We start from the raw sequence: 27,016 nt of genomic DNA on the forward strand, positions 1-27,016 counted from the left end.
TTTGCTGAGGCGCTATTTGATGGTTCCCTTGAGATGGTCTCCAGCTTGTAGACCTGAGCTGGATATCCTTCCTTGGTGTCCTGTAGCAACAGTCACCGTGGGCATGATTGTTTACTGCACTGTCTTAGTAAAAAGTGTTCACAAGCACTTATCTTAACTGTGGGTTTCTAGCACTTGGTGAGAAGTGTGGTGCAGTCAGTGCACAATTTTAATGAATAAATAAGTGAATTAATATTAGGGTTCCTTGACTCCTAAGGGATTCAAAGCACTATTGAAGTGATGTCCATCCTCATGTCATCCCAGAAAGATTGAGAGAAATGTGGGACTAGCGGTAGATTAACTTGAACTACCATTGTTACCACCAGAGTGTCCAGAGATTCCAGATAAGTAGGGTGGAGCAAAGAGATGGTAAACACTCTCCCTGTGGAGAATAATGGTGGCTAATATTTATCAAATCCACTTGGCTATAAAATGGGCAAGAGACTCCAAAGGCTTTGTATGTGTTGACTTATTTTGTCTTCACAAACCTCTTGTTCTTAGATTATCTCCTGTTGGTGGAGCTACTGTTCTAGGTTCCTAAACATCATGCTCTGATTGAAAAACTAATTAGCCATGAGGAAAAACCAAAAGATGTAGCCCCTAGATCCTGTTAAAGTGTTAGCCAGATCTCAGGACTCCTCTGTTCAGAATGCTGCAGAGGCTCCCAGCTCACTAAGCAAAAGCCCAGAATCCTTACCTTGCCCTGTTTTGCCTGTCTGCCTTCCTTATTTTATCCCTCCCTCCTTCCCTTTGTTCTCTTTCTGTTCTTCCTCTTCCTCATCCTCATCTTCCTTTTTCTCTCCTTTCTCTTTCCTTCTCTCTATCTTTCTGTGATGCTGGTCTCGGGCCACTCTACCAGAGTCACACTCCCAGCTCCTTGAGTTTTGCTTAGCAGACTTTTTCTCCATATGATCTCACCTGTCACCTTCTCAAGGAGCCCTTCTGTAACCATGGTAGTTAAATTTCAGCTCTCTAACACCACTGCCACCATGATCCTCCTTCCCTGCTCTTTTTGCCTCAAAATCATTTACTGCTATCTGAAATTTTGTATATTTTACATATTTTTCTTGCTTATGGTCTCAGACCACTAATAGGGTGTGAACTCCATGAAGGGGAGGATTTTTATCTGTCTCGTTCACTGTTGCATCCTTAGCATGTGCAATAGCTTCTTGTACATGGAAGGCGTTCAGTAAATATATGAAAAATTTGAAAAAAGACTAACGGGTGGGGACAGAAAAATACCTTCTTAATACAGTAGGTGCAGGGAAGGTATCTTTCAAGTGATGTCATCTGAGCTGTGATTTGAAAGATAAATTGAAGCAAGAGAGAACAGCGCAGGCAGGGAAATCATTAAGTACAGAAGCAGTGAGAATGTAGCACTTAGTGAAACACAGGGCCTATGGGCCTGGAGAGTTGGGCCTGGAGAGTTATGAACACAAGGGTAGAGTTCGACTGTGTTCACATATCGCCAGACCCCTTGCTCCTATGGTTTGCTTACTCTCAGAGCCTGTGGGAGCCTGTGGGAGCCTGTGGGAGCCTGTGGGAGCAGATGATAGTGACCCAGCTTCACTGAACAAAGTGCTGAATGTTTCTTCCATTTCAAAGGTTACCTCCTCATCTTCTAGCCTTTGCTCTTCTCTCTCTCTCTCTCTCTCTCTCTCTCTCTCTCTCTCTCTCTCTCTCTTTCTCTCTCTCTCTCTTCATTACTCACCTTCCAGTTATAGGCTATAAAATGGATTGGGAAGGGATCTGGCATGTTCAGTAGTCAAAACAGCTTGACACCCGGAGCAGGTGGATCTCTGATCCTGGCAGACCTGGTGAATGGAACATTGGGAAGCTACTGTCCAACTGGCATTGCAGATTCCCTAAGAAGATATTTGAACACTAGTCATTAAAATATTTATTGAGTGCCTATTTTCCTGCTCTACAGATAGGAGTTAGGAATACATTGGTGAACAAAACAGACAAAGTCTTTGCTGTTCTAGAATTTACATTACATTCACAATTGTCTCTTGTAAGAGACAAAGAGACAAGAAAGAGACAATTAAGTATATTTTATAGCATATAATATATAGTACATTTTCTAGTGTACAGGTGATAAGAACTTTGATGGAAAAAAGGAGGAAAGAGGGTTAGAAAGTGGTGAAGATGGTTGGAGGAGTGTACAATTTTAAATAAAGTGGTCAGAGAAGGCCTCAATGAGATAGTGGCATTTGAGCCAAGATTTAAGAGTCTGAGCCATTTGGATTCGTGCACCTTGGGGAAAAAAAAAAAAAAGAGTCTGAGCCATGAGGCTAACTGGAAAAACAGCCTTCCTGGCAATAGCATGGATAAAGGCCCTGCAGTGGAGACATGCCTATTGTGTTCAGTGTTCAGCAAAGAAGCCTATGTGGCTGGAGCTGAAGAGGAAATGGGGAGAAGAATTTGAAGAGGTAATGGCAGAGACAAAGAGTGCATCTCATCCAGAGCCTTGTGGACTATGAGACCATGGTAGACCTTAAGCTTTTTATTCTTGAGCAAGACAGGTAACTGTTGGAGGATATCAAGCAGAGGAATGTTGCTGTCTTAGATTGTAATGGGATCAGTGTTGTCAGGAGCAGGGTGGGAGCAACATGGGTAGAATGGGGCCAGCTTAAAGTGATGAAGCCACTTCTTAGACTGGATTCATTCTGAAGGTGCCCCAAATAGGACTTCCTGACAAATGAGAGAAAGAGAGTATGATGTCAAGGTGACTGAGGTTTTTCACCTGTTGAATATGGTGTTGGCAGTAACTAGATGGTGAGACTGTAGGAGGAACTTGTTGAGGGAAGGCAGTTAGTTGGAGGTCAGTTTTTATCATACTCAGTTTGAGTTGCCTGCTAATTAAGACATTCAAGTGGAGATGTCAGCTAGGTGGTTTGGATATAAAAGTTCAAGGAAGAGTTTGGGTTCAGGAATATAAGATTGTGAGTTGTCAGCTTGTAAATGATGCTTAAAGCTGTGACACTGTACGAGATCACCAAGAGATGAAATAGCATAGATGAAAAAGAGAAGAAAGGCCAAGAACCCTTGGGACATTCTGATGTTGAAGGAGAAACTAAGCAGGCATACACAAGTGGCTAAGAGGGTAAATGGGTAGGACCTCCTGGAATCCACAGAAAGAAAGCCCTCAGGGAAGAAGCAGTGATCAGTGGTGTCAAATGTTTGTCGGTGAAAGATCTGTCATTGAACAAAACCTCTGTCTTTTCCCAGCAGAGTCCAGTACAGCCTGGCATACAAGGTCATCCTGAAGCTCATTCCTTCTTAACTTTATCTGCTCCTTTCCCCCTTCCAAGTCCTTGCCCCCAGCCAGGTGAAGATTCTCAGACTTGTGAACACACAGGCTTGCTTGGGCCTAGGACTTGCCTTTCCTCTTTGCCCCTAATCCCTTGTTTTTAAGTGGATTATCTTGAGAATGAAATGAGAGAGAAGCTGCAAATCACTTAGCATTGAGCCTTCAGAGTCAACACTGGTAGTCGCTCTGCTGTTTTTAGTTCCTTCCTTCCTTACATCTGGCATCAGTGAGTCTTCTTCATGTTGCCTCCATTCCTCCCTTTCTAAAGCTGACCTGTCCAGCCAAGCTGTTCATCTAAGACGACTTTTTGTGATGCTTTACCCATCTTAGAACCCTCCTCTGCTGAGCTTTTTTGGTAGATAGGTGTAGTACTGAAGACTGAACCCAGGTCTTTGCACTGAGCTACATTCCGAAACGTTTATTTTTTATTTTAAGACAGGGTCTCACCAAGTTGCCCATGCTGGACTCTTAACTTGCCATCCTCCTGCCTCAACCTCCAAGCATACTGAAATTACAGGCAGGCAACTAACATCTAGCTTTCCTCTGAACTTTGGTGGCAGTTATCTGGAAGGCAAGATCATCTTTCTCTTCCTCTGGAGTCCTTTTCTCAGCCTCTGACTTTGCAAGAGTCTAATGGGAAAAGACTGCTCTTCATTTACTATATATGCTTCTGTGTGGGGCACTGTTCCAGGCATGCAGTAGACAGCATTCAACATTGTGCTTAGTGAGTAAATGGTTCTCCAGAAAAATGTCTCCACTGTATAGATGGAAGAACAGAGATCACAAGGAGTCATTTCTGTGGTGTTTGGCCTCTTTTTCCTCACTTTGATTAATTTGCAAACTTTCCAGAAGAGTACAGAGAAACTTTCCTTTTTCTTGGCAGCTGATTTTTCTACACAGTATTGCATGTAAATTAGTTGAGAACTGGCACCTAATTCTAGAATGAGGTTCTAGAAATCCAGTGCTGATGCGAGAATATTGCTTAGCCAGACATGCTGGCACATGTCTGTAATCCTAGCACCCTGGGAGGCTAAAACAGAAGGATCACAAATTCAAGAGACCAGCTTGGGCAATTTAACAAGACTGTGTGTCAAAAAAAATTTTTTTTCTTTTTATCGGTACTGGGGATCGAACTCACGACCGCCTGCTTGCAAGGCAGGTGCTTATGCCATTGAGCTAAATCCCCAGCCCCCCTTTTTTTTAATTTTTAAAGTATAAGGATATAGGTTAGTGCAAAGGCCCTGGATTTACTTTTCAGTACTTAAGAAAAAACTTTTTTTTTTTTTTTTTTTGCTTGCATGTGGCATTTGTCTGTCTTTGAATCCTTTTCATTTTGAAACCTTTAATTGCTAATGGGCCTCAGGAGATTGATTTTGATTAATCAAGTTTCAGCCAAATCCCAAGAAGCCCATAACTTGGCAAGCTCATCCAGACAGGCTTGCATGCGGCCTTTTATTAAACTTGGTATGTGTATTGTCCAGGGTACAAGGGCTGATCTTAAAATAGTCTGTCATTAAACATCCAAGGTATTCTTTGAGGATTCATCTACCCTTTAGCCTGAAACATGTGTTTCTGCCAGGGATTTATTCAGAGGAGTCGCTTTGCTGGACAGAGTGGAACTTGTGTCCTTACCACAGAGCAGTGGTAGAGAATGTTGATTACCATGTTTTAGCTATGTAACGCCAAACAAATGCCTTGACATTTTGGGCTTCAGTCTCCTCCTTGAAGAACTTGATATTATTAAAACCTGGCCTTGGGATCTAGTTCAGCAGCATAAGTGCCTGCCTGGCAAGTGCAAGGCCCTGAGTTCAATTTCTGGTACAAAAAAATTACTAAAACCTTTTACTGAGGCATGCTGGTACTTGCTTATTATCCCAATACATGGTAGGCCTCAGGAGAGTGAGCCAGAAAGATCACCAAAAGTTGATGATAGGCGTGCGCGTGTGCATGTGCACGTGTGCACACACATACACAGAATCTGCCCCTCCAAAATATACATATTTCAGGAAAAGAATTTGTATATATAAATATTTTAATGCACACCAGATATTGACTCCCAGTAGATTGACTGCTTTGTCCACATGCATGTTAGGATTTTTGTGATGTCTCAATAAATTAAGTATTAAAATATTTATACAAAAAAAATACTTATACAACTTCTTTTTCTAAAGTGTGTATAACTTTTTTGGGGGAGGCTTTGTGTATGTGTGTGTGCGCATGTGTTTATGTGTGTGTATATGTGTGCATGTGTTTGTGTGTGCATAATTATCATTAAAGCTTTTTTCACAGATTATTGTAAGGATTAAATTTAAACCTTTTTACATCGTGCATAGACTGTGATGCACATTCATTGACCATTACTTCTACCACTACCACATTTTCCTTTTGTGTGTGTGTATATGTGTGGTTGTTTGTGTGTGTGAGACAGGGTCTTGGTATGTATTTAGGCTAGCCTTGAACTATGTAGTCTAGGCTGGCTTTGAATTTAGGATGATCCTCCTGCCTCAACCTCCGGAGTGCTTTATTTATATGCCTAGCCTCTTCTGAAATTCTTGATGAGCTTGAAAAGAAACACAAGTTGTATTCTTTTTTAAAAAATTCTTTAATTTTATCAGTACATGTTTGCAGTACATGATGATTCCATTCATTGTGGGGAGTTGGTATATGTACATTACACATCTTTTTTTTTTCATTTTCTTTTTTGTCTTTTTCGTTTTTATCGGTACCGGGGATTGAACTCACGGCTGCCTGTTTGCAAGGCAGGCGCTTATGCCGCTGAGCTAAATCCCCAGCCCCACATTACACATCGTAATTCATTTTACATCTCTTTCCCTTCCTATCCCCTTCTCATTTGCAAAACATCTATCTCCTGTTCCCTGTTGTCTTATTTTTGGTCTTTATTTATGTTTTGGGTTTCTCACATAAGAAAACCTTGCTTGTGTGTCTGATTTGTCTTCCCATAGTTACTGAACTAACTTGGAAAAGCCCATTTGTGTGAGTTTGGCAACCACATTGTCTCAGAAAATCTGAAATCCATTTTCTCGACTGCTGAGTCACCTTGTAATCACCGAGTTGGGCTAACCTGCTTCCTTGTCTGTGACATGAACTTTAGCACTTACCTGTAAGGACCCTTTTCCTTTTAATTAGTTAATCAAGACAATTATAACTAATCAATAAATTAACTGATGCAGGGTCTTGCTGAGTAGTTCAGACTGGCCTTGAACTTACTATGTAGCCCAGGCTGCCCTCAAATTCATGGCAGTCCACCTGCCTCATCCTTTCAAGTGCTGGGATTACAGAACCTTTTCCTTTTTGGAAACTTTCTGCCAGCCATGCGGCACATACTTGTAAAATCAGGTATTTTGGAAGGCTGTGGCAGGAGGGTATCAAGTTTGAGCTCAGCAGCTTAGCAAGACCCTGTCTTTTTTTTTTTTTTGTACCAGAAATCAAACTCTTGACCTTGTGCTTGCCAGTGCCACTGAGCTAAATCTGCAGCCCTACAAAACCTTGTCTTAAAAAATAATTATTTAGGGCCAGGATTTAGCTCAGTGGTGTAAGCACCTGCCTGGCAAGTATGAGATAATGAGTTCGATCCCTGGTACCAAAATACATATATCTGAATGACTGGGGATATAGCTCAATGCAAAGATCCTGAGTTTAATCCCCAGTACCAGGAGAACAAAAATAGAGACCGTTGTGTAGGATTTGCCCCTCATTGGTTAGAACATTTTCCTGGCTTGCACAAGGCACTGAGTTCAACCTCAAGCACTATAAAAAGAATCAAATAAACAAGTTAAATAAAAAATAAAAGGAGTCTCTTAGGTGAGGAGGGATGGCTAAAATAATTGTCTTTGTCAGACTTTAAGCTTCCTAGAAGCAAGTGCACAGACAAGGGGACTGTTTGTGGCATGAATCAGCTCCTTGAGACAGAATTGCAAGCATATGGAACAATCAAAGTGTGGCTTTTCTGTTTCAGGTGCAGAAAATATGGCAATACTACACTGGCCCCTTTTATTTAATATTTCCTTTAGTCTTGAGTGGCCTTGGGCTCCATGTGCCTGGGAGCAGGTTTCTGAATAGCTTTCATCAGGAATGAGTTCAGTAGTTGAATCCTCTAACACAGACCTCACAGATCAGTTTTCTCTGCCCAAATTGCATGTAGAAATGGGTCATGACAACCTTATCCGATGTCCCTTTCTGCTTTTCCTACAGCTGTATCCTTGGCCATCCTACACCAATCAGCTCCCTCATTAATTCACTGAGTACTGATGGTGTGCACTGCATGTGCTAGTGCTACCAGTTGCACACTTACCTAATTGCAGAGCCTCTGCTAACAAGAATCACTGCCCTGAGACTAACAAAGGCCTTCCCCTGGCCATTGTCCAGCCTTTTGGGGAATTAAAATCCTTTCCTTCAGGGCTGGGAATTTATCTCAGCAGCATAGGCACTTGCCTGGCAAGGGCAAGGTCGTGAGTTCGATTCCTGGTACCAAAATGAATAAATAATTGCCAGATGTGGTGGCACATGCCAGTAATCCCTGCACTTGGGAGGTTGAGGCAGGAGGATCAATAATTGTGAATTTGAGGTCAGTCTGGCTACAAAGTGAGCTCGAGGCCAGCCTAAACTGCATAGTAAGATCCTGTCTCCAAAAGAAAAAAAAAAAGACCAAAAAAAAATCCTTTCCTACTTGACTCGTTATTGTTTTCCTTCCAACCAAAGACCTAATAAAGTTTACTGGCTGAATTTGTTCTTTCATCTCATAAATGTCTTATGGTATGCTCTTAGAATGATCATATTTCACTTCTCTTGTTTGACACCCAAGAAATAATGCCCATTGGTGGGAAAATGGGTCCCTCAGTGAGTAGGCAACAATAGCATGTGAAATGTGGGAAGAATTCTGTCATTTAGTAGACTTGTTTTCAGACCATGCCTTGGAATCATAGGATGTGTTCAGGACTCTTTGTGAGGAGGAGGAGGAGGACATAGTGGAATGAACTAACCTCTAGGTTCCCCAGTCTTACTTTAACCAGAACAGTTCTGCCTTTATTGAAAACACATTATCTGGTTAAATTTTTGTTTGACAGTTGGAGAGAGTAAGGGCTAGAGATGGTGGGGTTTGCCTGAAGTCACACAGCTGTTGACAGCAAAGCCAGACTTCTTGGCAGGGGCACTGGATCAACCTTGCCTTGTTTGTTGAAAGTTTACTGCAAAGGCTTATATTCCCAGTATGCCCAGTCCTTACTGTCTGGCGCTTGTCACAGTTCTTTTGTGTTACCTCTTATGGGTCCTGGTTTTCAGGCTTCTCCAGGAACCCATCTTTTCATTCTTAATGCCAGCAAACATTTGATGAGCTCTTAGAATGTGCCAGGCATACTGCCAGTCACAGGTTTGACAGCATTAAACAGGGCAGATCCTAAATTAAAGGCATGAGGAGAACTGTGGAGAAGTCTGAGACAATTGAGTCTGTCAGGACTCAGGTGAGTGAAGAGGAGGCGCCTCTGGGACAGCAGGGATTTTTTTTTTTAGCTGACATTGAAGAATGAGTGTTTTTGGGTAGATGTACAGTACTTTTTTTCCCCCTCAATTCCTTGCTTTATTTATTTGTACTGGGGATTGACCCCAGCTCTTCATCCCTTTTTCTTTTTTTTTTTAAATGTTGAGGTAGTCTTGTCTGTAGTTCAGGCTGGCCTTGAACTCAGTGTGTAGCCCAGGCTGTCCTTGAGCTCATGGCTAACCTCCTGTCTCGTCTCCTCGGTGCTGGGATTATAGACATGCACCACCATACCCAGTTTAAAAACTTGATTTTTATATAATTAAATTCATGAATTCTTTAAGATGTCTATCTAGGTTTTATGTCACACTAAATTATACAATATTCCAATCTCCCTTTTTTCTTTTCCAAGAAAGTAAATTGTTACATCATTATTTTGAAAAATTGTTTTTAATATTTGTAGAGCTTACACCAAGAAAATTTCAGGTCAGCTTTTTGGTGCACAATGTGGGCCAATATCAGCATCAGGATACAGACCATTTACAGCACCCCCAGAGGGCTTATGGGCTCCCTTCCAGATCAGCAGCCACTGATATGATTTCTGTCACTGTAGCTTAAGTGTTTGCATCTTCTGCTTACATTATAATGTTATAGAGACATGTACCACCATGTCTGATTTAAAATCTATGACGATATTAAGTAAAAATATTTTAAAAATTTTTCTCCTTTTCTGCAACCTAATTTTCTACTCAGATTACATTACATCTTTGTCCCAGCCCAGTGTGTCAGTGATTCTCACTGAGAGCCTATCATTCTAGAAAACTTAAAGAGAAAACTACTATATTTTAGGCTTTATTATTCACTTCCTTTATAGATGTTAACAGGAACTGATTCTGGACTGTGGAATTAAAATCATAATCTTCTGTGGGTTTGGGAAGGTTGACCTGAGGTGGAGACAGGTGCGTTGACTCCTTAAGTCCAAAACCAATTGTTGTAAGTGCCTTTCTTTTAATTTTGACTGTATTGTCCCCTTTAGGCATTCTTTGGCTTATAAATGCTAAAATTGAAGGGACTCTCAACCCAAAATACAGTCTCCTTAACACAAGTGACTCATTACACTGCCCAAAGCAATTTCTAACCAAAAATTCCCTTTAACTACTACTTAAAATGTTCTCTGTCACTTCCAAAGATGAGGTTCAAATCCTTAAGCATTTTCTTGCCTAAATTGGTTAGTTGCTTTCAAATGTGGCTCATTCACCTGATCAGATTTGTTAGAGATCAAGGTCTTTGCCTCTTTGGCTTCCATGGGATAGAAATGTATGGCAACAACTTGACAGTGCCAAGAACATCACTTTTTTTTTTTTGTCTTTTTCCTTTTTATCAGTACCGGGGATCAAACTCATGACTGCCTGCTTGTAAGGCAGGCGCTTATGCCGCTGAGCTAAATCCCCAGCCCCAAAATCACCTTTCTTATGGCATCTGTAAGTGCAAGTTCCTCTAGGACTGAACTGTAGGGTTTTTTCCATTCCTGCAGAGAGTGCACAAAATCTTTCTTGCACTGGCATCTAATTTGTACTGGCATTTGGAAAGGAGATAGCCTCCCTCAATGTCTGTGAGAGAGCTTTCACAGTGAAGTAAGGATTTGTTTTGTTTTGTTTTGATATAGTGCTTTGGGATCACTTTGTACGTGTATGGAATTTTCACTTGTTCCTGTTTTAATTTCCTGTATGTAATCAGCTTCAGAGGGATACAATTTCTATATCATCAGTCTCACTGGGTTCTATGCAGGGAGATCTGTGAAACAGATACTGCAGAAATAAGCAACAGCCTATGTCAGCAGACTAGGGGATAATTACAAATTGTAATAGTTAATTGCTTAACACCTCTAAAAGAAATGTCATTAAAAGCTCTGCTTACCACCTGTAAAAGCAGGCATATCATCAGAAGCTCTACTGCAGAGCTATCAGCAGCCATGCTGGTTTAACTAGCTGATTCTGCTGCTTTAGCGTTTTTATTTTTTAAGGCAGATTCTCACTATGTAACTCAGGCTGTCCTTGAAGCCCTGGGCCCAAGATGCCCTCTGCCTCAGCCAGCCTTCCTGAATAGCTGAGACTCTAGGTGTGGGCACTACACCTGACTTCAGTCCTTTTTAAATTTTCAAATAGAGAAGCTTTTCCACCCCATCCTCCTTTTGCACAGTTACATAGGACACTTGGATCTGTCACTGAAAGCTTAGGTCCAGGAAATTCAGGGCCCCCAATTGTTTTGTTGTACCTGCAGATGAAGAGAGCCCCTAACACTCCTCTCTACCATGGAAGAAAGAAAGAACTGAGCAGCCCTGAAGTTAGATAGTTCTATTGGTTTTGTTTTTTTCTTCTAGACTTAATGTTGGGAGGATGGCTATGGATATGGCTCAGTGGTAGAGTTCTTGCCTTGCATGCACAAGGCCTTGGGTTCAATTTCCAGCACCACTGAAATAAATAAATAAATAAATAAATAAGTAGTTGTAGGAGGGGCAAAAGTTACCTTTTGTGGCTCTTTAAGTTGTAGCTCCTTTTGCTTTCTTACATTCCATTTAACCTTGAAGAACAGAACATCCTCCTGCTTTGGACACTTTTGCCAGTTACAATCTCAAATAAATATGGCTTCTGGAACCCAACAGCGTTTTATGGTATAGCAGAAATCCCATTATCTTTTTCACCTGCGAATGCTCCAAACTTTAGAAAAAATCTCTAGGTTAGTGAGGTTTCTCTGAGAAAATGGTTTTATCTGTGTGCAGGGGAGAAAAATGATGTTTAAGTTCCTCTTAGAAACAACTGAAAGGCTGGGGATATATCTTAGCAGCACAGCACCTGCCTGGCAAACTGGAGGTCATGAGTTCAAGTCCTGGAACCAGAGAAAAAATTGAACAGAAGAAGGCTTATGCCTTCACTCTTCCTTCAACTTCCATCCTCCCTCTCAGGAGCCATCTGACCATTATAATAAAAACTCTAGCTTTATTAAAAGAAAGAACAAACTGCTGGCTCCTTACATAACAGAGCTGTCCGAGAGTAGGCTGAGCTTCCCTGGGATTTCCAATGGCCCCTTTTCATTTCTTTGGACAACTATCAATTGAACACTCACTATATGCAAAGGCTTGGGCCAAGCATGAAAGAGAGGGTGGACAGAGCTGTGTGGCATGCCCATGTGTTCCTTTCTTTGTGGGTCCATCTGCAGCCCAGCTTCAGGCTGTGAGGACCAGCAAGGTAGAGGCCTCACTGTGGAACTTGCAGCATCAGATATGTTCTCTGTTCTTTTCAGCAGTTCCTGTAGAAAAGGACCTTCTTCCCCTTCTAACTTTGCAAAGCAAGAGGAAAATAGAATTATATATTTTTTCTCTATGTAGTTTTGTCAGCGAAGCTTTTGTTCCTTTATTCTAACAGAATCTACAAAGAATTGAAGGCAACCCTGAGACAATCCATATTGATTACTGAAACAGAATCTTAGCTGGGGAACATCTCTAGTGTCCTCTTACTGGGAATACAAGCCAAACCTGGAAAAATACATCTGGGCTGCAGAGAAGCTGTGTTGCTTAGTTTCCAGAGATGATGACAGGATTCATGATGCCTCACATCTGTCACATTGTCACCTTTCATGTTTCCCCCACATAGTAATGAATGGAATGGAAATATTTTGGGGGCCTGCATGTTGGCATCCCTTCCAAAGAGGCAACGGAAGGGACAAAGTAAAATGAGTTTGGCACTGGGGATATAGCTTAGCAGCAAAGCGCCTGTCTGGCAAGCCCAAGACATAAAATCAATTCCCAGTATCAAAACAAAAATGCAAAATGAGATCGCTCTGTTCAGATATTTCTTCTAGGCTTGTAGTTTTTTTTTTTTTTCTTTTTTGTCTTTTTCCTTTTTATTGGGACCGGGGATCAAACTCACGACTGCCTGCTTGCAAGTCAGGCGCTTACGCCACTGAGCTAAATCCCCAGTCCCTAGGCTTATAGTTTTTTAATACCAGGAAAAATTACAGGTAGATTGGAGGTTATCCTTAGAAGTCTCAGTTTTCTTGGACTGAATCTGTCAGTCCAAGCATCTGTCAGAGACCTGTCTTCCCTTTCAGATGAGGGAAACAGAATTATTTCATGAATACAGTATAAATACCAAGCTTTGGTAGACTGGAGTGGGTCTCCTGGCCTAACCACTTACAAGCCATGTGACTTTGGGCAAGTTATATGACATCTCTGAGCCTGTTTTCTCATCTAAAATGGAGTTATTTCCCTACTGGTTGGATTAAATAAGATAATGCTTGTAGGCCCCTGGCTTTAATAGGGGTTCAGTAAATGATCCCTATTAATAAACTTCAGAGCAATTCTGGAAGCTTCTGTCATGTATCTAGAGTAACTTGGCTCTCAGTAGCCTCTTTTATCATCAAGAGGAACTACTGGAATACATAGTACATGGCCAGTAGTGTTTACTGAATGAATGAGGAATTTTGTACTTTCCTTGTCTTATTGCCAGTACTTTGCACTGTGTGTTTTGCACTAGCAGATGTCCTAAGAGATGCTTCAAGAAAATTGCCAAGGTAGATTTAGGGAATACTGTAGAATCTTCAGTGTGTAGATTCTGTTCCTGTCTACAGATGAATAGTACATATCTCTGTTTTTTTTTTTTTTTTTTTTTTCTTTTTCATCAGGGTTGTTACATCCAAAATATCTCTGTTTTTGAAGCTTAGAGAAATTTGTGGAGAGAATAAACCTTCCTAGCTCCTTACACTTGGCCTTTCTCAAGCTCATTTGCCTATATAACGTAATGATAGGGAGTACCTCTCTAGGAACCTTGGATGAATAAACATGGGAAGCATTTAGAACCCAGTTGGGCAAGGTGAGTGCCGTAAGGGGTCTGCTATAATTGACTATTATGTGCTTTTTAACCATTAGTCTCTTCCAGAGTACCCTTAAGGTCATTCCCTTATTGGTCATTCCTTTAATAAGGTCATTCCCTTATTAACTGGCATTTAAGTTATTCCCAGTGGTGCGTTTCTGTAGATAGCAATGCAGTAAAGCCTGTGTGTTCTTATGGAGATATTTCTGTGGGAGAGATTCTTAGAATTGCTGAGTCAAAAGAGATACATATTCAAAAATGTGATTCCTCAGAATTACTTTCCAAAATGTGATCTGCCATGGTCTAACAGTTCATTTGCCCCGTAACGAGATAAGCAGCTATCTTCCCCTGCCTATGTGTACTGGATCTTCTTCCTTCTCCTCTTCTTTCTCTTCTCTCTGTGACCCTAACTGAAAATGAAATGGAACACAGCTCAGACCACCTTTCTTCTCTGTCTTGCAGAATCCTGCCACGGATAAAGGACCAAAATGACTGACTCGAAATATTTCACCACAACCAAGAAAGGTATTGTGTGTTCATCGTGGGCCTGCTCTCCTCTTTTCCTGACTGCCTGCTTTCCCCCTTCTGCCTGCTTCCTCAGGGCCTGGAGAAGAGGGGTGGGCTAGAGACCTAGAGGCACCAGTGGGAATGGCCTAGACCTTCTTTACCTTGCTGCATGGTGGCACATGCCTATAATCTCACCACACAGGAGATGGAGGTAGAAAGATCACTGTGAGTTCAAAGCCAGCCTCACATACCTAGTGAATTCAATGTCAGCCTGAGTGGCATAGTGAGACCCTGTTTTTAAAAAAAAAAAAAAAAATGCTGCTTTTTGAACTTAGGAAGCAAACAGCATTAGATCCAAGTATTGGGGGTGGGGGGGGTGGGAAAAAGCCTCCCTTTATTCCTCATCGCTCAAAATAGTTAATTTAAATAGATACATAGTTAAGTTAAATAGATATTTTTTCGTAGGGCAAGAACAAGAAAACACAGTCCCACTCTGTGTGTGTGTTTGTATCTGGTCCTTGTTCATGGACATGTGTTTTCATGGTTACAGCCAGAGTTCTCGTCCTGTTTTTCATTTGACATTATCAAAAATATTTCCCGACAATCTAATGACTCAACATTAAGTCAATTTAGTTGGTGCACTGAAATTTGCTAAACTAGGCGTATTGTTAGGGATTTGAGTTTTTTCTGCTTTTAAGGAAATAGAGGATGTTGTTTTGGCTGACCAGTGTGCTTTAACCCTGTAAGCATCTTTCTGACCAGCCTTTGCTCCCCCCTCCTCTCTTCCTTCCAAGTGAGATTAACACAGGCCTGCTGACCAGATAGAAAGTTTCTTGCTGAATTAGCTGAGCCAGATCCTGAAGTCTGCCTTTAGCAGGGATTAGATTTATTGGTCCAGTTGGGTTTTGTTTTATTTTGTTTTTGTGGTATTGGAGATTGAAGTTAGGGCCTTTATACTGAGCTACATTCCCAGACTTTTTATTTTTTATTTTGAGACAGGGTCTTGCCAGGTTGCCCAGGCTGGCCTTAAATTATGGTCCTCTGCCCCAGCCCCCTAAGCTTCTGGGTTTATAGGCATGTTCCACTGTACTCATCTTTGTTTTGCTTTTAAAAGATGGTATTTGGCTATATGGTCTTGGCTGGCTTTGAACTCCTAGACTTAAGTGATCTTCCTGCCTCAGTCTCCCAAGTAACTGGGCTGCAAGTGTCCTGCGGTGTGCTTAACCACAGTCATTTTTACTGAGCACCTGCCATGTGCAGTGGAAAAGACAAGCAGGGTCTCTGACCTGGCTCTGTTGGAGGTGGAGCTGGGAAAACCGTGTATTTAACCGTGTATTTAACTAAAGGGTAGTAGGTGCAATGGGCTGTAGAAGAACTCCACGTGGATTTCCCCCAAAGGTATAGGGAAGGGGAAAAAGAGCATGCTCTAGCTATGAATCATTCTAGAAAGGAGAAAAAATGATCCTGAGTACAATTTGCCAAAGAGGATGATGCAATAAAAAGGTAGGAGAGGCACGTAGAGAAAAGTGGAGTGAGGCCTGATGAGCCAGGGCAGGGATGTGAACTTAGTGCTAGGGTTATAAGAGTGTCAGTGGTAGGGTTTTTTGGGTAGGTTTTCTTTTAGGGGTGTCTGGAAAGAGATACCTGTGTTCATATCTGTCACCTGATATTAGTCATAGTTTTCAAATGAGGAAGACAATCTAATAAAGGATGGAAGGGAAGAAGCTGGAGGGAGACAGGGAGAATTGGGCGACAGCTCCCATGAGATGTGATGGTACCTGAACCTGCTGGTGGGGGGCTGGGTGTAGAGAGAATTGAATGCCTTTTATGTGGCTGAGGAGGTAAGCTTGATAACTGAATGGAATTAGGAGCCTGATAGAGGGAGGATCATTTTAGAAGTAGTCAGATGGGGGGTTCACCCTGTCAACCTTGGACCTGGACCTGTTAATTGATAGCAGTTGTACTGTATCTGACCACACAGTGAGTAAAGGATGAGCAGCCCTGCAGAAGTCTGGGGTCAAGGACATTGTGGTCTCTTGAATCCCAGACCAAGCAAACACAGCCTGTCACTGTCTTGCAGAAGAAAAGCACGTGTTCCTTGGTAAATTTCAACTGCAAGATCTGCAGATTCCTCCTGGCTTCATTGAGCAATATCCTTCTTGCAGCTTTCCCTGGGCTGTGCTTTTATTGTTCTTAAGTAATCACATTTGCTGTCTTTCATCTTTGCTGAGCACCACATTGTTAAGTCATAATAAAAGCCTACTAGTTTTCCTTTTTTCTCACAATAAATCCACCTAAGTGCTTTTTCAGCACCTTGTTTCATGTAGTAGTCCCTGCTTCACCTCTACCCCAGGTAACTCCATTCTACAAAATAGGCCAGACTGTCACATGGTAAGTTAATAACAATAGCAGTGACTTTTGTTTTGTTTTGTTTTTGCACAGGGTCTCGCAATGTAGTTCAGGCTGGTCTTAAACTCATTTTGAAACCCAGGCTATCCTCAAACTTGTGATGATCCTCCTATCTCAGCCTCTCAAATGCTGGAATTACAGGCACACACCACCACCCTAGCAGCAGTTACTCTTAACACAGATCACTGAGTGCCAGGCATTCTGCATGTTCAATGAGAGAATTCAGCATTCCAGTCAAGGAAGAGAGGACAACTGAGGAATGAGGTGTAGAGAGGCAAAGGAATATCCTCAGGGTTTTTGAAAGGATAGGTCTGGTTTTGAATCTTTTTTTTTTTTTTAATCGGTACTGGAGATTGAACTCACGACCGTGTGCTTACAAGGCATGCGCTTATACCGTTGAGCTAAATCCCCAGCCCTAGTTTTGAATCTTTTTTTTTTTTTTTTTTTTTTTTGTCTTTTTCCTTTTTATCGGTACTGGGGATCGAACTCGCGGCTGCCTGCTTTCAAGGCAAGCGCTTATGCCGCTGAGCAAAACCCCCAGCCCCCTGGTTTTGAATCTTGTCTCTGTCATCTACTAGCTCTTATAGCTTCCATTTGCTCATCTGTAAAATGGAAAATGCAGAATTGGTGTGAACATGAAATGAAAAAAGGCATAGGAGGAAGTGTAGCTCGGAGAAAAGCTGAGGAAATTCAGTCTACACTTCTAACCTCTTAGCAGGCACTGACTTTCTGTGGTAAAGCCTAGACTGTCGCTACCTCCTCATTTCCTCTTTCCATATCACCAAGTTCTTAAGAACAATTTATTACAAGCTCAGAGCAGCAGAATTCCCATTTTCAGAGCTGAGCAACCACTTTCAGCTCAGGAAATTGAAACCTTGAACAAGCTATTTGAACTCCAGATTCTAGGAAAACCGGAAAACCTTATGTATGGGATCCATCAAATCCTGCCTTCTCATCACAAATCATAATTACCCAGCTTTCATTGCATTCATCCTTGAGGGCTATGGTGAAGTGAGGTAGCGTAGGAGAGCTTTGATTTTGTTTTTAACTGAGAGGAGGCCTTGCCTGTGTGTTTTTCTTTCCCTCAGGACTATTGTGATTTCCCAAGTTCCGATCGCTTCAATTCAACATGGCCTCCAGGTTTCTCGCTCAATAATTCCTCTTCTAACCATTATCCTTCACTGTCATGTGACCCACCCTCTTGAGGCTGGAGACCTAAAGCTGCCCTCTGTCTCCCTGAAATTCTTTGGAAAATTGGGATCAGGGGATTGCCCTCTGGCCTAGTGGGGATAGATGGCTCATGCCTGCCTTTTTTTCTCAGGGGAGATCTTCGAACTGAAGGCAGAACTCAACAGTGACAAGAAGGAAAAGAAGAAGGAGGCAGTAAAGAAAGTGATTGCATCAATGACCGTAGGCAAAGATGTCAGGTAGGCAGTAGTAGGCTCGGTGGCAGCCAGATGCTGACAGATGGAGGAGGATTCATAGTTTGGCCCCAGTTCAGATCTTTTCTTTAGAGTACTTAGGGGCCTACATTTCCCTTTTTACAGCTCCTTTCATGAACCTTCTTTCCAGACTGAAGGTTTTGTTTGCACAGGAGTCACGAGCTCAAATGCTGATGGATCAGGTGATAATGGAGTGGACTGGGTTGAAAGGACAGCAGGTAATGGAATGCTGTAGTGGAAACCTTGTCAGAAGCTCCAGAAGATTACTGCTGGCTGGGAAAGATGAACCTAATTTTTATTTTTTATTTTTTTGGTACCGGGAATTGAACTCAGGACCTTGCACTTGCTGATTTTTAAAACAAATAGGAAATGTGGATTTTTCATTTTAAAGCATCTTCTTCCAAACACACTCAGTGTGAGCCATATAAAAACTTTAACACCTGCAGGTAGGATTTCTGTAATCTGGGTCGAGGATTTAGCTCAGCAGCCTAAGCACCTGCCTGCCAAGCAGGAGGTCATGGGTTCAATCTCCGGTACCAAAAAAAAATAATAATAATTTCTGTAATCTGCCACCAGTTTGTAGCCTTAGGTTTGTACCTTACATGTAGAATGATTGCTGTACCTTGCTAATGTTTTTGTACTGCCTGGAGTGCCTATTTGCTAAGCCTATTTTGATTTAAAACCCATCTACCAGGTGTGGTGGTGCATGCCTGTAATCCCAACACTTGGTAGGCCGAGGCAAGGATCACCAAGAGTTCAGGGCCAGTTTAGGCTACATAGTGAGTTCAAGGCCAGCCTAAACTATACAGGGGAACCCTGTTTCAGGAAAGGAAAAAAAATGAGATTCATAGCTTGGGTCTAGTTCAGATCTCTCTCTTTAAGGTACCTGGGGACCCGTGTCTCCCCTCATGCTCCTATCCTTATTTGGTTGGTTGGGCTTGGTTTTGTTTTTATTGTTTTTTTTTTGATGTTGTTGTTTTTGGTTTGGTACCAGGGATTGAACTCACAACCTCTAGCTTTCCTTGCCAGGGGGCGCTTACAACCATTGAGCTAAATCCCCAGCTGTTTTTATTTGTTTTTGAGATAGGGTCTCACATGTAGGCCAGGCTTGCTCTGAACTCACTGTGTAATCCTGGCTGACCTCTGACTTGCAGTCCTTCTGCCTCAGCCTCCCAAATTCTAGGATTACAGGTATGTACCACCATATTTGGTTACCTTTGTGAGCTACCTTCTCCCCGTTGCTCGAAGCTACTGCTTTAAATTCAGGTGTGGGTTCTCTGAATATGTACTCTTCTCATGTTATGAGCACTTGTTTTACCTACCCATCAGATTGTAAAAGCAGGACAGATTTTATGCCAACATAATATTTTCAATGTTGGAGCATCTGAAGAACACTTTCAGTTATCTTTTCTCAGTGGTTTCTTACAATTCCCATGGTAAGCAATGATGTTTTTAAACTGTCAAAGAAACAAGATAAAGAAAGAGGAAAATTGGGGCTGGAGATTTAGCTCAGCGGCATAAGCACCTGCCTTGCAAGCAGGCAGTCGTGAGTTCAATCCCCGGTACCAATAAAAAGGAAAAAGACAAAAAAAAAAAAAAAAAAAGAAAGAGGAAAATGACTGCCTACCAGTTACAATCCAAATCCAGGCTCTTTTTGCCAAGGCCTTGTCTTCTATGCACTCTTGTTGCCCACTCCATGAGTCAGAAACCAGATGCCAATGTGGGGCAGGTCCCACGTCACAATCACTGCTCCAGACTTCCCCACGGGTTGCCCATCCTACTGCTACCTTTGGCAAGGCTTTCCTGCCAATAACTCACAAGAAGCAGTTATACAAAGACCTATTGATGACACAGCACCAAAATATCAGGCATTTAGAAGACTGGGCCTCCTCCCAAGTCCGATTTCTTCCAGAACAAAGCTGCTCGCCTTCTGCTGTCTCCTCACAAAGGAAACACATTTGTTGTTTTGCCTCAAAAGACCTTGCTTTGCCAATGTGATAAGCCTCAGAGAGCAAGTCAGGCTCTCTCCCTCCTCCTCTGCTCCTGGTTCTTCCTGGTGTGTCATCATTGGTGTGATCCATCCATTTCAGCTCTAGCTGGGCTGCTGCTTGTTGGGGCTCAGAAAACTCTCTTGAACCTCTTAAATCGCTATATTGCTATATCCTTGCCTGTAAAAGCATGAATTGAGAGGGAAACCAGACATAGTGGCTTATGCCAATACTTGAGAGGCTGAGGCAGCAGGGTCATAGATTGGAGCAACTTAATGAGAGAGACCCTATTTCAAAATAAAAACAAATAAAAAGGGCTAGAGATGTAGCTCAATACGAAAGCTCTAGGTTCAGTTTCCAGTAAAGGGTGTGGGGGTTAAGAGTGGAGGTGATAGTTCCAAAGACAGAAAATCTCTAGCCATATTTTATGTCTCAAGAAAGGTTATGTGCCAGATGTGGTGATACATGCCTGTAATCCTAACATTCAGGAGGCTAAGGCAGGAAGACTGCAAGTTCTGGCCCAGGCTGGGCAATTTAGAAAGATCCTGTCTGAAAATCATAAAAAGGACTGGGAATGTAGCTCAGACAGACAGACAGATGGACTAACTGATTGTGACTTTAGGAACATTGGGTGCCATGTTGGGAAAGGTTCTATCCTGTGTAATAGTATATAGGGGGTAGGAACATGGGTTTTTAAGTCAGATCTGGCTCTTCAGGGAAGTTTTCATTTTTGAACTTTAGTATTGTCTATGAAACGAGGATACTCTTCTGGCTTTTTGGGGATGTTAAATGAGGCAAAGTATGCCAAGTCTTGAGTGCCATGCCTGGCATATAGCATATGCTCCATACATGCTTTGCTGGTTCCTAGTGGATTCCAGTTCTAGCCTTTGTGGTAAAAACTGCATGGCTCATCTTTTCTTCCCTGTCATTCTCCAGAACATCTCCCAGATATCAAGAGTCAGGTAACTTAAGTATGCCATCTTGTTTAATTATCACAAGGGCTCTATGACGTGAGGTTTTTTGGTTTTTTTTTTTAATTTTGACTTTTATTTTGATGGTAGTATAATACAATAGAATAAAGCCAGTCCAGACAATGCAATGAAATTGGTGCAGAACTTCACAACAGGATACCAGGACAACAGTAATAGGTACCATCGTATATCTCGTTATCTTTACAATAGTTGTCCATTCAATCAGGTGCAGCAAAATCAAACCGAAAACAGAACATTATAAAACCTATGAAAACAGAATATTTAATAGAGCAAAATAGTTAATCAGAACAAAGCAACGCAATGAAAACAAAATTTGCCTTCAAAAAGAAGATAGAGGGGCTGGGGATTTAGCTCAGTGGCATAAGCGCCTGCCTCACAAGCAGGCAGTTGTGAGTTCAATCCCCGGTACCGATAAAAAAAAAAAGACAAAAAAAGAAGATACAAGGAAATCCCTCATATTTGCTATATCGATACAGTCATCCTTCCAAGAGATGCTCAGACTGCTGGTTCCTAGTTACTGATGGGGTAGGGAAGGGGAGGATGGGATGTTTGATTCTCAGCCCACACATGGCCTACAGGCTCAGGGGAAACGCTGACTGGTTTTCTTCCTGGCTCGATGGCCACTCGCTTGTGGTTCACTGGCCACTCTTTTGCACCACAGTAGCTTACCAGGAAAGGTTTTTTTTTTCCCTGATACTAGGAATCAACTCCAGGCCTCATGGCTGCTTACCACTGAGATAAAGCCCCATCCCTGAAATGAGTTTCGGTTGCATATTTCTTGGAAGTGGAGAAATAAACTCAGGCTAAAGGAAGTTTCCCAGCATCATACAACTAGCAAGAGGCAGAGAGATTTGATAGGTTCCAGAGCTCATGTTTAAACTCCATGAAAAAAAAAAAAAATCACCCTTTAGACCAGATATAATGGCACTTGCTTGTAATCCTACATTGTGGAAAGCTGAAATAGGAAGGTGACAAATTAAAGTCCATGTTGGGCAACTTAGCAAAACCCTGTCTCAAAAAAAAAAAAAAAAAAAAAAAAAAAGAGTCAGGGATATAGCTCAGTATAAAAGCCCTGCGTTCAATCCCCAGTAATTAAAAAAAAAAATCCTCTTCCATTTTTTTGTATCTGATGTTTGTAGTAACTGCATAGTTGATGCCTTTCTTTTACCAGGATGTCCTGTTAATCTTTTGCTTCCTTCCTGCTCCCTGTCCCCTTGCTCCTAAGATTTTAGTTACCTAAAAATCTTCCTCTTCCTGCCTTCAGCCCATTGCTGCTGACACCATCTTGACTTTTCAGTGCCCTCTTCCCTGATGTGGTGAACTGCATGCAGACAGACAACCTGGAGCTGAAGAAGCTGGTATACCTGTACTTGATGAACTATGCCAAGAGTCAGCCTGACATGGCCATTATGGCCGTCAACACCTTTGTGAAGGTATGTAGGAGTTTGGTGGAAGGTAGGACAAGGGATATTCACTGCTTCATGTTCCCTAGGTGTTTTTGAGATGGCACTCGGTGGCTCTGGGTGGAAACGGGCTCCTTTCCTGACAGGCGGTCTCTGCCTCAGAGGCTAAGGCTCTCTTCTTCCAGCAGATGGCTCCCTCCCTCTCTTTCCTGAAACTCATGTCAAGGCCCAGCCTCACAAATTTCATGAGGTCGTACCAGGCTTGTTGGCCTCCTGTGCCCCTGAATGGCATAGGGATTTCTTTGCATTCTTTGGCAGAGTAGGATTCAGCAGCATCTGAGAACTGCTGTGTTCTCCTTTTGGACTGCTTATTTCTACATTTCTGTCCTCCAGATGAGGAGCAAAGCAAATACCTGAACCTTAGCTTCGCCAACCCCATTAATGCTAACATAGTAGAAAATGAGTGTTTCTGTAGGAGGAGAAAGATAGAAAGTTGTGGTCTAGGCAGATGTGTGTTTGAATCACAGCTCTCTCTGTGACTTCAAAAGAACTTCCTGAAATCCTTAGCTTCCTCACCTGTAAATTGGGGCCATTATTGTAAGTCTGCTGTGAGGATAAGAGATGATGGGCAGAGCCCCTCACATGTATCTGACAAATGCTCAATGTCTGTTAAGTGCCATTTACCTTATTGGAGATCCCACAGCAGCCTCTTGGTAGTGCTCAGTCCCTCAGGGCTCAGAGCTTCAGGCAAGGAAGAATAAAAAACCCACAGATGGCTCATCTCGCCCTTGCCCCTGGCTCATGACTGCCTCTCCTTAGGACTGCGAAGACCCCAACCCCCTCATTCGGGCCCTAGCTGTGCGGACTATGGGTTGCATCCGAGTTGACAAGATCACAGAGTACCTGTGTGAGCCGCTCCGGAAGTGCCTGAAGGATGAGGACCCATATGTGCGCAAAACGGCAGCAGTGTGTGTAGCCAAACTCCATGACATCAATGCCCAACTGGTGGAGGATCAGGGCTTCCTGGACACCCTTAAAGACCTTATCTCCGACTCCAACCCCATGGTATGCCACTGCCACTCAGTGTGACACCTGTTGTTTTTTTTTTTTTTTTTTTTTTTTTTTTGGTACCGGGGATTGAACTCATGACTGTGCGCTTGCAAGGCAGGCACTTATGCCACTGAGCTAAATCCCCAGGCCCTGTTGTGACACCTCTTCTACTTCCTGAGTTACTCGAGGAGACCTTGGTTTGAATCTAGGCCAGGAAGCCTCCAGTTTCTAGTAGTCAGATCCTTGCTGCATAGGCTGGTTGTTGTCCCTTGCAGTGGTTCAGGCACCGTGCTTGTGATAAATGAGACTTAGACTCCCTTCTCTGCATCCTTACTAGCTAGCTGCATAATTTTGGGCAAGCCACTTAGCTTTACAGATCCCTCTTTTCTTCAGTGAGATGGACCTCTCTGCCTATAGCTAACAAGAGTGCTGGGAAGATAGTATGTCTGGCCTGGCTCACAGCAAGTGTGCAATGAGTACTCGTGCCCTTCTTCCCTTTCCAATTACTGTCATTGTCACCATCTCCTCATCAACACTCTCTGTAAGCTCTGAACATATGGTTCTCTCCCCTTTCTCCACATCTTTGTAGGGTTATAGAGAGTCACCCTTCAAATAGCATAGCATGACTGGGTAGGGCTCCAGTCTCCTCCCCCAGGGTGACGGCAGCAGTTTGAAGAGTGGTTTGGCAGGGCCTATTTAGAATGAAATATAAACACAAACCCCTGGGCTTAACTGTCCCTGCCATATATCCTACAAAAACACTGATCACTCTTGGGGTTTGAGTGTACACTACAGTGACTGTCACTGGAGCATTACTTATCATAGGGAAAAATTGAGAACAATGTAGAACATATATGTGCATTGCTGCTCTGGTAGAAATGGGTGAAAGACCATAGCATCCCATGGCCAGTCTCCGTACCCCAAGCTGCATCTACTCCCAGCACCCTTGAGGACAGGATATGCAGGAATCTAGCTCTAAAAAGCTCAGTTGCCAACTGCCGAGAGAGTTGCTGAAACTGGTAGATAGGGGCTGTTGCATTAGGTAGCATTAGGTAGCTGCTTAGGTGGAATGCTTTCTAGTGCCAGCACTTGAAACTGCAGCTCCCTTGGTTTTTATTTTGTTGCTTTTTGTTTTGTTTTGTTTTTTTATACATCGTTTGCCCTTATTTTAGTTCTAATTTAGAGAGTTAATAGGGTAAGTGCTTACAGTAGGCCTCAAGGCTCTAAATCCTGCCCTTAGGGTCATATTCCTTTCAGGATGTCCCACTCTGACCTAGCAAAGTCTCAATCCCTTTCCCCTGGTCCAGGAGCAATACATTCAGCCTCTTTCTTCCACCGTCCCAACCAGGTTGTAGCAAATGCAGTGGCTGCCCTCTCAGAGATCGCTGAGTCTCACCCCAGTAGCAATCTGCTTGACCTGAACCCACAGTCCATCAACAAGCTGCTGACAGCCCTAAATGAGTGCACCGAGTGGGGCCAGATCTTCATTCTGGATTGCCTAGCTAACTACACACCCAAGGACGACCGTGAGGCCCAGAGGTGAGCAGGCATCCCTGTGCTTTTGCCACCCCAGCCAGACCTAGTTCTGTGGAGGCTTCAGCTGAACTGGGCCTCAGGCCTTCATGGGCCACTTCCCAGGGCCTTGCCCTACATGGCATTCTCAGGCACACCGGAGGGAGCCGATCCACTTTCCATCTCTCCAGAATCAGTGATCAGCAGTGTGGCTTTGGGCTATCAGCTCACTGCTCACTGTGGTACTGAAAGCTGGCAAGACCCCTGTCACATGGGCAAGTCAGGAGATAGATGACATGAAAGCCACTACTGGCTGAATTCTGAGTACCTGGGCTTCTGCTAAATATGTTCTGCAGATTAGATAATCTTAAAAGCAACTCTATGTAGGGCATTGCATCATTATCCACAAATGAGGAAACTCTGGACTAACAGATGGAAGGAATTGTGCAGATTACCCAACAGGGACTCACCTAACTTTTGGTCAGCAAACACCCCCCACCCTACTATTTTTTCCTGTGGTACTGAGGATTGAACCCAAGCCTTCTCATTAAGCTGCATCTTCAGCCCTTTTTATTTTTTGTATAACTCAAATTTATAGTCTTCTTCCTTTAATCTCCTAGAGTGCTAGGATTATAGGTGTGTACCACCATGCTGACCTTATTGTCATTCTTTTTTTTTTTTTTTCGTCTTTTTCCTTTTTATCGGTACCGGGGATCGAACTCACGACTGCCTGCTTCCAAGGCAGGTGCTTATGCTGCTGAGCTAAACCTCCAGCCCCTATTGTCATTCTTTACATGTACTGTTTCACTTACATCCCCAGCAACTCCTGAAACAAATATCATAATCTTGGCTTTATGGATGAGAAAACTGAAGCTCAGTATGATGTGAGCCTGCTTGGGGTCAGTTAAAAGGCAGCAGACACAGGATCTAGATTTTCCTTATACAGGTGACATATTACTTTGATAACTAAAAAGGACATTTTCGCTTCTCTGTCTCTTTGCCTGATTGGAACCGCTGGACCCCAGCATCTGTGAGCGAGTCACACCCAGGCTTTCCCATGCCAACTCTGCTGTGGTGCTATCTGCTGTGAAGGTGCTGATGAAGTTCATGGAGATGTTGTCCAAGGACCTGGACTACTATGGCACATTGCTGAAAAAGCTGGCTCCACCTCTGGTCACACTGCTGTCAGCTGAGCCAGAGCTGCAGTATGTGGCCCTGCGAAACATTAATCTTATCGTGCAGAAAAGGTATCAAGGCTGCCACACACACACATATACCATAGTGCATACCCCTGGGAACAAGCACTCAAGGGAAACTGACCTTTCACTATGAAGGAAGACTAAAGTACCTTAATTTGCCAGGTGTGGTAGCTCATGCCTATAATCCCAGCACTTGGGAGGCTGAGTCAGGGAATCACTGTAAGTTCAAGGCCAGCCTGAACTACATAATGAAACCCTGCCTCAAAAAACAAGGAAAAGAAAGAATACCTTAACTCAGGAACTCAGGAGTTTTCCACCAAGGTGTCATTGTTCCTGGAGGACATCAGTTAATGTCTTAGTGGGTCAGGGATATAGCGCCAGCCTGGCAAGCATGAGGCTCTGAGTTTGATTCCTGTACCAAAAACAAAACAAAACAAAACAATAATGTCTGGTCACTTTGGTTGTCACAACTGAAGGCTGCTTCTGGCATTGAGTGGGTAGAGGCTAAGGACACTGCTCAGCATGTTAAAGTGCTGAATAATCCCCCTACATCAAGGAGCTATCTGATCAGAAATGTCAACCGTGGGTCTGGAGATTTAGCTTAGCGGCATAAGCGCCTGCCTTGCAAGCGGACAGTCGTGAGTTCGATCCCCGGTACCGATAAAAAGGAAAAAGACAAAATGTCAATGGTGCCTACATTAAGAAGCTGTGGTGGCTGAGCATCGCAGCACATGCCTATAATCCCAGCACTTGAGAATCAGAGGCAGGAAGATCACTGTGGGTTTGAGAGTAACATAGGTTAT

At 42.8% G+C, this 27,016-nt stretch overlaps 1 protein-coding gene across 4 annotated transcripts in view; it reads left to right on the forward strand.

The window, feature by feature from the left end:
* Positions 1 to 27,016, forward strand: part of Ap1b1 (adaptor related protein complex 1 subunit beta 1) — a 52,692-nt gene that overhangs the window by 3,137 nt on the left and 22,539 nt on the right. For 3 of the 4 annotated variants that reach the window (XM_005007279.4, XM_063225981.1, XM_003478335.5), the window contains exons 2-7: positions 14,174 to 14,236; positions 17,949 to 18,054; positions 22,347 to 22,482; positions 23,272 to 23,517; positions 24,851 to 25,041; positions 26,040 to 26,261. In XM_005007279.4, the coding sequence (XP_005007336.1) occupies positions 14,200 to 14,236; positions 17,949 to 18,054; positions 22,347 to 22,482; positions 23,272 to 23,517; positions 24,851 to 25,041; positions 26,040 to 26,261 (938 nt within the window). In that variant the 5' untranslated portion in view covers positions 14,174 to 14,199. The remainder of the gene's footprint in view (positions 1 to 14,173; positions 14,237 to 17,948; positions 18,055 to 22,346; positions 22,483 to 23,271; positions 23,518 to 24,850; positions 25,042 to 26,039; positions 26,262 to 27,016) is intronic. The other variant, XM_063225980.1, reaches the window with a different exon arrangement.

This window comes from Cavia porcellus, unplaced genomic scaffold, assembly GCF_034190915.1.
Source record: "Cavia porcellus strain 051 isolate PalLab524CR breed Dunkin Hartley unplaced genomic scaffold, mCavPor4.1 scaffold_16, whole genome shotgun sequence".
NCBI classification, from domain to species: domain Eukaryota; kingdom Metazoa; phylum Chordata; class Mammalia; order Rodentia; family Caviidae; genus Cavia; species Cavia porcellus.